This window comes from Carassius auratus, chromosome 27 (assembly GCF_003368295.1).
Source record: "Carassius auratus strain Wakin chromosome 27, ASM336829v1, whole genome shotgun sequence".
Classification (NCBI taxonomy): domain Eukaryota; kingdom Metazoa; phylum Chordata; class Actinopteri; order Cypriniformes; family Cyprinidae; genus Carassius; species Carassius auratus.
In genome coordinates, this window is record NC_039269.1 from 20364386 (window position 1) to 20378319 (window position 13934).

The 13934-nt window shown below is 37.9% G+C and overlaps 1 protein-coding gene across 2 annotated transcripts in view; it reads right to left on the minus strand.

Moving 5' to 3' along the window:
- The window catches only part of kifap3b (kinesin-associated protein 3b), a 34080-nt gene extending 21875 nt beyond the window's left edge, over window positions 1-12205 (minus strand). Inside the window, exons 1-11 of one of the 2 annotated variants that reach the window (XM_026206479.1) lie at window positions 12042-12204; window positions 11472-11603; window positions 11209-11360; window positions 10660-10721; window positions 9721-9862; window positions 9458-9557; window positions 8088-8212; window positions 7905-8003; window positions 7642-7820; window positions 6228-6390; window positions 1715-1815 (exon numbers count right to left, since the gene is read on the minus strand). In XM_026206479.1, the coding sequence (XP_026062264.1) occupies window positions 1715-1815; window positions 6228-6390; window positions 7642-7820; window positions 7905-8003; window positions 8088-8212; window positions 9458-9557; window positions 9721-9862; window positions 10660-10721; window positions 11209-11360; window positions 11472-11603; window positions 12042-12073 (1287 nt within the window). In that variant the 5' untranslated portion in view covers window positions 12074-12204. Of the gene's footprint in view, window positions 1-1714; window positions 1816-6227; window positions 6391-7641; window positions 7821-7904; window positions 8004-8087; window positions 8213-9457; window positions 9558-9720; window positions 9863-10659; window positions 10722-11208; window positions 11361-11471; window positions 11604-12041 lie in introns of both variants that reach the window. The other variant, XM_026206481.1, reaches the window with a different exon arrangement.
- Between the last annotated feature and the right edge of the window lie 1729 nt (window positions 12206-13934).

The window sequence follows — 13934 nt, forward strand, 5'->3', positions numbered from 1 at the left end:
ATGCATGTGGAGTATCGTGCAACAATCAGACGGAAAACAAAAGAGAAATAAATGATGAAAGAGATGGTTCCTGACAGGGAGAATTATTAGTGCTGTCACTGTTGGCGGAAGGATTGCTATTTGTGTTTTTATTCAAAAGCCAGAGAGAGTTGAGACAATATCCCACAGTCCGCTTCAATCAGGTCAATGCTGCAGCTGATAACGGCCCAATGAGGGAGACTTGGCAGGCCTGTCTTAAGGAGATAACTGATTCCACACATGTGGTTAAAAAGAGTGATGAGGAGATGAACAGATGATGATAGAGGAGGCTCCACTGGCCGCATTGGGCATGGGCCACGGTATGGGCCAGTTGGATGTTACACAGGAAGGCACGACCAGACCAAGCAGGACTGTGAAGAGGCAGCAGCGAGCAATCAGGCCTTCCCCATATTGAGTATCACATAACCTGAGACCAGGCCTCCAAATCACACAGTCTAGACTCACTGGCACCTGCTTGCTCCTATTTACCAGCAATGGGAGGCCCTGCCTCGTACCCCTGAGTCATCCCCTCCCTCCCACCTCCGTCTTCACAAGCCCTGCAAGCATTTCCTCACACACACACACACCTCACAGCTTTGAGTAATTATAGCAAGACCCTTTTGTGGCAGAGGAATGGGTCCAATGCCGGGCCTCTCCTCTCCTCACCAGTCCAGAACCCAGAGCAGCGAGGCCGTTTGATCTATATCCTAAATCCTCCCTTACAGAAGAGGGTCCAGGCTGACTGCCAGCACAGACCTGAGGGACCCTAGATCCACAGACACCAACAGACACACTAAGGGGAGTCTTCAAAACAAGAAAGAAAGGACAAAAATCTAAAGAACCAATGAAAGATTAAACAAATGAATAAACAACTGTAAGAATTAATGAATAAACAAAAGAACAAAGGACAAAAAGAGAAAAGAACAAAGAATCAGAAACAAAAACAAAAGAAAGGACAAAGGAAAGAAAGTGAGAAAAGAGAAAGAACAAAGAAACATAAACAAAAACAAAAGAAAGAACAAAGAAAACAAAGTGAGAAAAGAATGAAAGAAAGAAAGAAAGAAAGAAAGAAAAGAAAGAAAGAAAGAAAGAAAGAAAGGAATTGCAGATACCTCCCTAAAGAGTCCCACAGCTTTTCTGACATCATACCCCTACTGTCTCCAGGCGGATTGGCGGAGCGATTAGGTTGAGGAATTTAACTTTTTTTTTTTTTTTACAAGCATCTGGTAGGCATTTTCACCCAATTAGAGAAGACAAGCATTTTAAAGATGACAACGCTCGGGCAGAAGTTGTTTCAGAGAAATTGTACCCAGGCAATTGCTGGTGACCTCACGGAGGCCCCCCTCCAATTAAATTAGCTCTGTTATCTCATTAACGCCACGTGAGAGAAAGACAGCGCAGCAATTAGCTCACTTTACAACATACATGACACACCACAGCAGCAAAAACATGTTTCAAATAGCACAGTACAAAATACCTTTTAGTACTTGTACAGTACAGTATACATACACACACACAGTATAAGTTACGGGATAAATACTGTATTTGGTTATTTTAAATGTTTTGTAATGTTTCTTTATATCATAACCTTTGTATTGGGCAACATGTGGAATATCTAATTAATAAAAAAAATAACGAAGAGAATTAAATATGAAAAGCCCCAATCTAAAGTGAATAAAGTGAAGAAAACGCTCACCTGAGGAATGCAGTCAGTATACGCAAACATGGATTTAGATTTGTCATCCACGCTTATGTGGTAGAGGATACGCATCGCTACGTGCTTGTACTTGTCATCACCTAAAGAAAAGATGAGGCAAAAAAACTTCAGAGAGATTCACAACGCATGTAAACTTTCCGAGCGCTATCTAAATTGATCAGTCGTGGTCAGTTAGATAATGTATTTACACTGGCTCGTGCAGAGAGCGAATCATCCATCACAGAGATTATAGATAAGAGCATGTGGGGTATGTGATTACAATCCAAAATCATTCCACAGGGGAAAGAGACTGCAGATACACACGCACCAAACACACTCACACTTCTCCTTTCAAACACTCTCATCAATAACGCTTTACGCCCTCCTCCTCTTCTTCCCTAATGCTGATACTCCCCTGTGAGATAGGAAACACTCAGATAGAGCAATGGGATAATCAGTCATTATGAGTCTGACCGAGGCAGTCGGGACCCGAGACACTCTAGCACACATTATCACATCAGCGATTAGAAGCAGATGTGACCGCTAGGGATATCAGGATGAAAAAGAAAGAGAGCGGAGTAGGTAAAGAAGAGGTTTGCTTGGTTTGTTTAATTGGGGGCACAGGATGAGGCATATATTTTAGTGGCAGTAATAAGCGAGGGCCGTCCTGGGCGGGCCCTCGTGTGCTACTCATTAGCGGCCGCAGGCACCACTGACCCACGTCGCTGTCTCACCTCAGCGAGAGTAAGCGGAGACGGACGGACTTTACGACGGCAGCCAGGCAGCTCTTAAACGCAGCCCTAACTGCTGAAGCGTAAATGGCTAACCCGTTGAAAAAATGTGCAATTAAGCCCTTAGATGTAATCAAAGGAAGGATTTACAAAGCAGCTTCGATGCAGAGGTGTCACCCGAGCCGATCAGGAAAAGAGACGCATGTCATATGCATCAAATTACCAGAAATATTGTGGTTGATGCCTGTCAGAGATGCATAAAAAGTACTGTTGGATGAAAATGAAAACAGACACAAAGAGGAATTATTCTCCTATGACATGACTAGCTGAACTCATAATCACTGGGTAAATGTGTTTGGCTTTGCTCGATTCGGGATATCTGATAGAATGGCCATAACTTAAGCCAAAGCTCCATCATCTGCACCTGCACCAGCTTCTGCCAAAGCAGGTTTTTGGTTTCAGTGTAACTGTATATTCTGTATATTTTATATTCTGCAGCTTGTAAAGACAATCATTCTGTTGTAGATCATATGTTGGTTTTCAAACATTTCAACATGATACTGATTTTCCAGCGCAAATCCTTGGATGCAGCCTTAAATAGTCTCTTTCTAGTTTGAAGATGAGAGTGTATAATACACATCTAAAGATAACTTTAATTTAGTAACCTTACAATTATAATTTTTCCATTAAATTCTGTCATGCAAGTTTTCTCTCATTTCGTCCTGGGCCAAAATGGTAATTTCAAATGGAAAAGAGGAAAATTCTATTATCCAGATGGTTTTTAATCTACTGGTTTAAGAAAGTAACATATCTGGGCTTAAATAAGATGCGCAAGGAGTTGGTCTACAATATATTTTAAAATCGGGTGTTTTCAAATAGGTCCACCTATTAAAAAGGTGGTAGAGAGTGCACAGAAAATTAAAGAGGAGCAAAAATATATATTTTAAGGCTGTCAAACTTAACTTAAGAAATAAAGTAAATGTATTTAACATTATTTATCATTTTTCAACAAATTTGCCAAATTTGACACTATTACTGTTTTTTATTTTATTTTAACAAACTGTTGTAAATTATGTGATTAATACAGTGTCTGTTTGAATTAACTCATAGCCTCAGTTTTTAAACAGTAAGAAATAATAAACTAATAATAATTTACACACAGGTGCATCTCAATAAATTTGAATGTAATGGAAAAGTTAATTTGTCAAATAAATTCAATGCACACAGACTGAAGAAGTTTAAAGGGGGGTGAAATGCTATTTCATGCATACTGAGTTTTTTACACTGTTAAAGAGTTGGATTCCCATGATAAACATGGACAAAGTTTCAAAAATTAAGTTGTACGTTTGAAGGAGTATTTTTGTTGCAAAAATACACCTTCCGGTTTGTCACAAGTTTCGGAAGGTTTTTTTCGAGTATGGCTCTGTGTGACGTTAGATGGAGCGGAATTTCCTTATATGGGTCCTGACGCACTTCTGCCGGAAGAGCGCGCGCTCCCGTAGAGCAGAGCACAGACATTCACTGATCAGAGCGAGAGACCGAATTGTCACAAAAGAAGTGTGTTTTTGGTTGCCAGGGCAAGACAACCCTGCACAGATTACCAAAAAAAAAAAACAGCATTAAGGGACCAGTGGATGGAGTTTATTTTTACAGAGCATCAACGGAGTTGTGCAAGTGTTTGTGTTTGTTCGCTGCATTTCGAAGATGCTTGTTTTACAAACAAGGCCCAGTTTGACGCCGGATTTGCACATCGTTTATTTCTTAAGGATAATGCAGTCCCAACGAAAAAGGGTCACGATCGTGTGTTGGAACCGCAGGCGGTGAGTAAAACTGATTAAAATATATCTGTGTTGTTAACTTAACTATCGGTACAGACTATCTTTCTCTTATAAATATAATAAAACTAAAGACTTTTTGGAGTTATGAAGGATGCAGTACTACTCTATAGGTACTCAAGATTAACAGGATATTGAGTGAAAATGAGCATTTCACCCCCCCTTTAAGTCTTTGGTTCTTTTAATTGTGATGATTTTGGCTCACATTTACCAAAAACCCACCAATTCACAATCTCAACCAATTTGAATATAATGACATGGCAATCAGCTAATCAACTCAAAACACCTGCAAAGGTTTCCTGAGCCTTCAAAATGGTCTCTCAGTTTGGTTCACTAGGCTACACAATCATGGGGAAGACTGCGGATCTGACTGTTGTCCAGAAGACAATCATTGACACCCTTCACAAGGAGGGTAAGCCACAAACATTCATTGCCAAAGAAGTTGGCTGTTCACAGAGTGCTGTGTCCAAGCATGTTAATAGAGAGTTGAGTGGAAGGAAAAGTCTGGAAGAAAAAGATGCACAACCAACTGAGAGAACCACAGCCTTATGAGGATTGTCAAGCAAAATTGATTCAAGAATTTGAGTGAACTTCACAAGGATTGGACTGAGGCTGGGGTCAAGGCATCAAGAGCCACCACCAAACTGACTACAGTTGTCGTATTCCTCTTGTTAAGCCACTCCTGAACCACAGACAATGTCAGAGGTGTCTGATCTGAACTAACGAGAAGAAGAACTGGACTCTTGCCCAGTGGTCCAAAGCCCTCTTTTCAGATGAGAGCAAGTTTTGTATTTCATTTGGAAACCAAGATCCTAGAGTCTGGAGGAAGGCTGGAGAAGTTCATAGCCCAAGTTGCTTGAAGTCCAGTTTTAAGTTTCCACAGACTGACGGTTTGGGGTGCAATGTCATCTGCTGGTGTTGGTCCATTGTGTTTTTTTTTAAACTAAAGTCACTGCACCCACCTGCACACACTGCCAAAATCACCAAAAATTGGTTAAATGACCATGGTGTTGGTGTGCTTGCCTGGCAGCAAACTCACCAGACCTGAACTCCATAAAGAAACTATGGGGCATTGTCAAGAGGAAAATGAGAAACAAGAGACCAAACAATGCAGATGAGCTGAAGGCCACTGTCAAAGAAAGCTGGGCTTCCAGACCACCTCAGCAGTGCCACACATGTAACTGAGAAAGTAATTAAAGCAAAATGAGCCCCTACCAAGTGTTAAGTACATGTACAGTAAATTAACATACTTTCCAGAAGGCCAACAATTCAATAAAAAATCTGAGCCAAAATCATCACACTTAAAAGAACAAAAGACTTAATTAAACTACTTCAGTCTGTGTGCATTGAATTTATTTAATTCACGAGTTTCACAACTTTCCATGACATTCTAATTCATTGAGATGCTACTGTATTACTGTTTCAAAAGTTTTTAGTTTTTTTGTTTAAGAAAGGAATCATTTTAAAAGACAGCTAAAATATTTATAACTAAAATATTTATATTTTAAATACATTTAGTTTTATGATCTTTCTATTTATCAAAGAATTCAAATTTTTTTTTATTATGGATTCACAAACATATAAAAGCAGCACAGCTCTTTTTAAAATGAAACGAAAAAATTTAAATAAAAAATATCATTACCAACAAATCAGCATATTAGAATGATTTCTGAAGGCTTATGAGTAATGGCTGCTGAAAATGTAGCTTGGTGAGCATATAACATGTAATACATTAAAAAATCTTACCAATGGTAGGATACACACACAATCTACATAAGTTCTAACTGAGGGTTTTAGGCAATATCCCTCATAAAACTACTGTTGTGAAAAGTCCCCGGAACCAAAAAGTTGGAAAACAGTACATAAACCCTGCTGTAAGCCTTAGTGCAATTCAATTACAGTAGAATAATGTTCCAGTCTCATTAATATGAACATTAGAAGAGTTACCCAGCAGAGCAGTGAGTTTGGGCAGCAAACCCACATGCACCATTTTGGTGCGCAGACCCGTGTCAAAAGAGAGATTGAGGAGAAGTCGCAGAGTGACGTTCATCAGGTCTTCCTGTTCACAAGGAACCAGACGAGCCAGCTTCTCTACAGTGTCCATTTCAGCCTATTACAAGCAAGTGAAATACACACAATACATTCAGTTAGAGTCGAAACAAGCAGCTACGTAAAATTACTTAATATTTTTTTCTTTGAAAACAGCTTAGTTTGGAGAAACAAACAGAATCATCGTTTTTTTTTCTTCTTAGCAGCTCCTATAATAGCCAGTATTTTTTTGTTCAACGTGTTTTTATGAGAGATTTTCAAAGCCAAAAGTCTATTTCTTTTATCTACAACAAGGATTTGCTTAAGGGATACAGGAATAAAAACAATTTCTCTCTTGATAAATGTACATTCATAGCCAGAGTAGATTGATTCCAGGTGCACTGACAGTGGAGCAGTGTAGGACAAGCAGGACGAACCTCAGCACAGCAATGACACAAACTTCCTGTTATAAATGACCCCATAATTCTTCAGGACACCTTAAAGGTGCAGCTTTAGGCTTAAATAAAATGCATCATATTTATATTTTATCTCCATATACCAGTCAAAAGTTTTTATTTTTTATTTTTATAAATCATTTTTTATTGATAGATTTTCACACCTCCTGTGCTCACCAAGGCTGCATTTATTTGATTAAATAATAATATTGAGGCATATCATTGCAATTTAAAAGAACTGTTGTCTTTTTTTAATCTAATTTAAAATGTCATTTATTCCCGTGATGGAAAAGCTGAATTTTCAGCAGCAGTTATTCTCCAGTATTCAGTGTCACTGAAATCTTGAAATGATTTTCAAATGTTAGCATTTCTTATTGGCGCGCAAGTATTAATAATGTTTCTTACTGTTGTTGAAAACAGCTTTAGCTGCTTAGTATTTTAGTGATATATATTTTTTGCAGGATTCTTTGATGAATGCAAAGTTCAAAAGAAAAATTTGAGATAGAAATCTTTTTATAACACTGTAAATGTCTTTTCTATCTTTTTTTGGAACAGATCAGTATATTAAAAGGATTTCTGAAGGATCATGAGTACTTATGACTACTGAAAATTCAGCTTTATGACTACAGGAATAAGTTACGTTTTAAAATATATTCAAATAGAATCCAGTTCTTTTAGCCTGTAACAATATTTCACAAAATAACGTGTACAATTGTGCATGATTTCTCATCAGATAAATGCAACTTTGCTGAGCACAAGTAACGTCGTTCAAAAACCATAACCATTCCAAACTTTTAACCAGCAGCGTTTAATGATTTAATAACTCCTGAAATCGTATTTCAAAGCTTCTGGTGTGTTTGGCACCGAGAAGATCTCACCATGTCGTTCTTGTTCTCCAAGAAGATGCTGAGCTTTTTGAGGAAGGAGACCACAAGCACCAGCAGCTCCTCGTTCTCCCTCTCTAGAGACTTGACCAGCAGGTGCACTATGTTCTTGTTCCTCATCTTGAGCTCCGTGCGGGTGTCCTCAGACAGATTCAACAGCAGGGAGAACGCAACTAGAGCCGTGGGCGAGGAAGAGGAACACATAAACAAGGCCTCATGGATGAACTGTGGCAAACAAAACATGTCACTTCCTGTACCTCGCAGCAGCTGCTCCTGTCTGACCAGGAGGCTTTGGGATTTCTTAAGGGTTTTCTCATACTCCTTCTGCAAGCTCTGGTTTTCGGGGGCCTCTTCACGTGGATATGTTAAGGAGTCATCTAGAACATTTAACACATTTGCTATTCATTTTCTGTTTGAAAAGAGATTGATAAAAAGGATATAAGCCTTGCTCTTCTTCTCTAACTCATCTTGCCATAGGTCATATTTCTTCAGCTCGTGCTCGATGACGTTCATGCACAGCGCGCCAATCTTATAGTGTGTAATGAGCCCGTGGAACTGTGAGAAACTGCAGGAAGAACACAAGCGGTGAGGGTCTGTCCTCCTCCGACCTCTCCTGGCACATTCAGCCAGACACTGATGCATGCGATGAAATCGGAGAACTAGACAATGGCTGGTATGCATGCGGAGACACCGAATTTCATCCTCTAGTCCTGATTAGTACATAAACAGAACTGAAAGATCGGGCCAAACAACTCATCATACATTTCAAACACATCCTTCAAACGTCAAAGTCATTCTAGCTTGCGGGGAGAAATTTCCACATTAGCCATCTGAAAATGAGAGCCAAGGAAAACCATCAACTGAGAGCACACACTTTCATAGCTCAAATAAATGCTGACAGCTATCTCAGTAAAAGCAGTAACCTGATCTGCAGCTGCTAAAGCTGTTTTGAGAGCGGATCAAGGTTTTCTATACAAGAGCTATCTCAGGATATCTGGTATGCAATCTGCTTCTATAAAAAAAAAAAAAATTGAAGAAGTATATTAATCCTCCGAAACAGAACATGCTGCGTATTTCTCTGTCTACACTACCGTTAAAAAGGTTTGGGATCAGAAAGACACTATGCTTTTTAAAGGAAGTTTCTTACACTCTCCAATACTGCATTTATTTGTAAAGTAAAAACAGGAATATTGTGAAAATGTTCATGGAAACACCGATTATCATTTGTTTTTTGTTGTTGTTTTTTTTAAGAACAGCATTTATTTGAAATACAAATATTTTGTAGCAATGTAGAAGTCTTTACTGTCAAATGTGAATAATATAAAGCATCCTGTAAAAAAAAAAAAAATGTTAATTTAAGGAGAAAAATCATTTGAACTAGTTAAGAGTTATCCGATTGGCTAGGTAACGGGTCAGTCCGAAAGATGCCACATGATGTGTTTTTGTGTTCAAGAACAGCTGAATGAAGTGCCACAGATGAGATGTATTTTTAAAAGTCGAACCACTGTCCAACCATTCAATTGTGTAACTGTCAATAGTCTCTCTGTCCCCACAGAGACGTACAGATTACAATCAGATCATACCAGGAAAATTGCTCACAGTAGGCGTCTTGAAATTGAATTCTGAAGCACTGAATTAGTTGATGAAGCCGTGTTTTGAAGGCTGCAGCGGTGATGCTAAAAGGGTTAGCCACTTCATCGTGCTGACAGCGCACTAAAATCCTCTTCGAACATTGCCTACTTGATTCTATTTCAGGCCCCTTACAGCACCACAACGAAGACAAAGAATAAACTGTACAGAAGTGACGTACCTTGAGAAGCAGAAGAAGACGTAGATGATAGTAGTCGCTAGCTCCACACTGTGTTTCCAGTCCTCTCTCAGGACTCGCGTAAGAGCTCCGAGCAAAGTCTCTGAAAAACATCAAACTCGTCAAAAACAAACTGGATAATCTGACAAAATCTATCATATATCGCAAGAGGACCACTGAAACCCCCTATGTTATGATATGTTTATGACAGTTTGTTGCAGATTAATGACACTGTTGACAGTGAATTCAGAACAAAAGAGAGTTACCGTTATGCAGGAGCTCCTCCAGGTTATCAGGGTTGCGGGACAGATGGAGGATCAGAGTGGAGCCTCTAATCTTCTCAGACATGCTCTCATACAGCAGCTCAATATAATCATCGATCTTATTAATATTGGCCTCCTCATCAATCTAAAAAAAAGTATTAAAGTAATATATCAACTTTAGTGAAAACTTATGACCAGCAAAGCTCTCAATCAACTAAACTATTTATGTTTGTCAAAAAAATCCACAATGTATTGTGTCACAAAACACATCGTTTCAAAGCAGCTTTACTTAAAGCCATGATATTGATGTTTATAAAACCTAAATATCTTCCTGACTTAGTCACATTTTACAGCAATAATATAGCTTGTATTTTCCAATAGTTCAACCATTCAAGCAGTTGAGACATGCTATATAATCTATATATATACTGTAGAATATATTGCCCAATATATAGATAAAGCTGGACATACTTACGTATCCAACTTTACATAAACAGCTGAGCGATTATAAAGTCACATGAAAATAACATGAGACCATTGAGATTTGCTCACTCTACGTTAGTGTACTGTAAATTTTCTCTGTAGCTGGCTGTTAATATATTTGATTATTTTCACCAATCAAGCAGTTTGCTAGTTTGTCAGAGTTAACACATTCTGGAAAGTAAGTACTGTAGTATTTCTGTTATGTAAAAACACAGTCCTCCATTGTTATTGATGAGCTTCAAGAATGATTCATTTACACACAAAAAAAGTGTAACTGCAAATCACTTCACTTTAAACATACCATCTAGGTTTGGTTTATATATAATTAGGAAAGAAGACAACAGTTGAATCGGTTTCAATCCGATTTCAATTCAGATCTCACAGAACAGATAAATCAGCTATCATGTCAAATGAGGTAAATGTGTGAGATGTAAAGTGTGTAACATCCAATGTGCGTACTTCCATTCCTTCAAACGGCAGAAGTTCGCGAGGTTTCGATGGTTTCTTTTCCTTCTTCTCCACTAAAAGACACACAACATGAAACAACAAATGCTGTCACCATTATATGAGTTATGATTAGTGCCGTCAAACGATTAATAGCATCCAAAATAATGTGTGAGTAGAGTCTGTACTGTGTATATTTATTATGTATAAGTAAATACAAACACATGCATGTATACATTTAAGAATAATGTTATGTTTATACATTAAATATATTTATACAAAATATTATAATATAATATATATACACATGTAAATATTTCCAAAATATATACTGTGTTTCTGTGTATTAATATATACATAATATATAAACACAGTACACATAAATAAATTATATAAACAAAAACGTTTATTTTGGATGCGATTAATCATTTGACAGCAGTAGATATGATGCATGAAAATAAATAGGTAAATAAACATTGTAGGTTGCTCTTCCACCAAAAAAAATTAATAAAATAAAATCGATATTGTTTACAGTTGTGAATGAAGTTTTAAAAGGGTATTTACATTTACCGCTGGGCTTCTTTCGGTTCTGTAAATACAGCAGCAGATGTTCCACCTCCGCCAGCTTTGATGGATGAATGATTTTACACTCTTCCACCACCTTTCTGGCCAGGGCAGAAACATCAGTGCTGGCATTCAGACTCCTCAGACGGATGCTTAACAACACACACAGAGGAAATGTACAGAAAAGTTGAGTTATATGTGAGAATAGAGAAGGTATATGTGAATGAACATGTTGTATGGGTAAACAGCTCATCTCCGCTTACATTTTCTGGCAGTCTTTCTTCTCCTCATGCCTGGCATTGCCCACCTCTCCTAAAATGGATGCTTCCACTTCATAGTGCACCACTAGAGCCTTTTCTGTTGGATGCACATCTATATCCCCAGTCCTACACTTCCTAACAGACACAGGGGAGATCAAGATCGGGTGTGACATTGAGTTGCATTAGACACTGGCAGTGTCTCAAACCCTACAGTGAGCTGTCAAGCCTAAACATCATTTCAGGGCAAAGTAAGAGCGTTCATCATAGGCGCAAATGATTGGGAAACCGCACAAAAATGAGTAGAGACACCGGTGTCATAACGGGATGGTTACAGTAGGCCACGCCCATCTGCAAGTGAAGCGATTTAATTTGACCCAGATTTACGCTACGAATATAAAAAATATGATAAAATAATAAAATAAAACCGGTGAGGGTAAACTCACAGATTATTATACATATTATACATATTATTATACATACGCATATGCAGTGCCTCCCCTTTAGATGGGATTAGCCGAATGAACATAACGCTATCATATTGTGATGTACGTATAAGTTAAATGTTGTCGTTACCGTTTCAAATACTGCGACTCGTCCGGCTGCATTTTATTCCGTTCATGTGAAATCGAGAGACGTCGGTTTGACTGTTGTTCAGGCTGTTGACATGAATGAGAATCAAAGCATCGCTCATCCGCACTGTACACTGAGTCACCGAAGGGTCGCGAGGGACGGACGCCGGAGCTGAGCGCGCGCGCCACCCGCAGGACCGGAGCAAGACCAGAGGAGAGTAAAAGAGGATAAATAAAGAACTTTGTCTTACACAGTAAGCTGAACAAATTTGTCCATACAACACACATGCATTTCTTCTTTTGTGAATTCTTTCTTATTTATTCGTAAATAGATAAATAAATGATAATTTTGATAACTTTGTCTAACATAGTTGTACAGTAAGTTGAGTGAATTTTAATGTTTCCATAAAAAAACGACATGCATTTCTTCATAGAAATTCATATAGATTGTGACGTTAATTATATTTCCGCAATAACTAATTTATTAAGCGATGTGTTTTTATATAGAAGGGAGTAAGTTAATTTATGCTTAAGAGAAAGCAGTTGCAGTTGCCATTTGACTCTAAATGTATAGCTGGTCTTTTACGTGCAATATACAATAAAGAATAAATTATAGTGATTCATTCAATTTCAGGGTGTCAAGTGGTTTTGCTTGTGTCATGTTAAAAGTCCTGGACAATTTACTATGCTAAAGAGTGTTTGTGTGTTTGATTTGGCTTGTTTTATGGATGAATTTATATTCAGTGAGATGCTATTCCTGTTGGCATCCCTGGTTTTAAAGGCTGTCCAGCGACATAATTCTTATATCCTGATCTTTCCAGCTCTTCTCTGTTTTATACTCCAGAATAGGATGACAGATTAGTTTTTTCTGGCAACCAATACAAACCCCAATAGGTGAATTTTAAAGAAGAAAATACTTTAAGAAGGAGTTTCCCTGCTACAGTTTCACAAATAGTGTTGCTGTATTTTACTATTGGACAGTGTTCCAAAATCCAAGTCGCCAGATGTTTATAATATATTCTGAGCAATATTAAATCATGCTGTACCATAAACATTAGCCATTCTTGATCTTCATTTCAGCAGTGAACACCAATAGACTGTGTTTCATTTGAAAAGCCCGAGAGAATCCGTAATGTTTGGGAATGTCTATAGCATTGGGTGGCCTATATATAGTGGTGTTACTAAAGTCAGCGGACTAGAACACAGGACAGCGGATATACTCTCTGCATGAGTTCCCACAGATTCAGTCTAGTGACCTTTACAGTTACTCAATACTATAATGATCTACGCTGGCTCACACATGTGAGTCATAGCAACAGCCGAAACCAGTTTACCATAATTAAATGTTTTCATTTCTCATAATGAATCATCCAGTTGGATCTGTGTACAGGTCAGCCCTTGAAGGCTGGCCTGAATTTCGGGGGATTTTTAGGTTTAAGATTTCTTTTTCTCCTATTTCTTTTTTTTTTTTTTTCTTTTTTTTTTTTTTTTGATGAATCACAGTCAGGGCTAAACTTGTAATAAAGTGAGTAAGCAAGCAAGCAAATACGAATGTCTTCACGAGACAACAAACATTGAAACTGCTGGCCCTAGAAAGCATGTCAGGATTTTTGTAGGAATAATTTTAGGTCTAACACTTCACTTGATTGATTGATTGATTAGTTAAATAAATGGGAAATAAACATCTTTGGCTAAGAAACAATAACATAGTTTTACAGCAAGTTGAGCAAATGTTAATATTTCTATAAGGCAACTGATGGACATTTAAAGCATACATATAGGTTTAAAGTTGTACTCATGGTACCTTTTTATTTTCTTTGGATGTATGGTAGTCAGTGCTAAACTTTCATTTATCTATCGCTACATATTTGTAATGTAAAAAAAAAAGTTACATTAA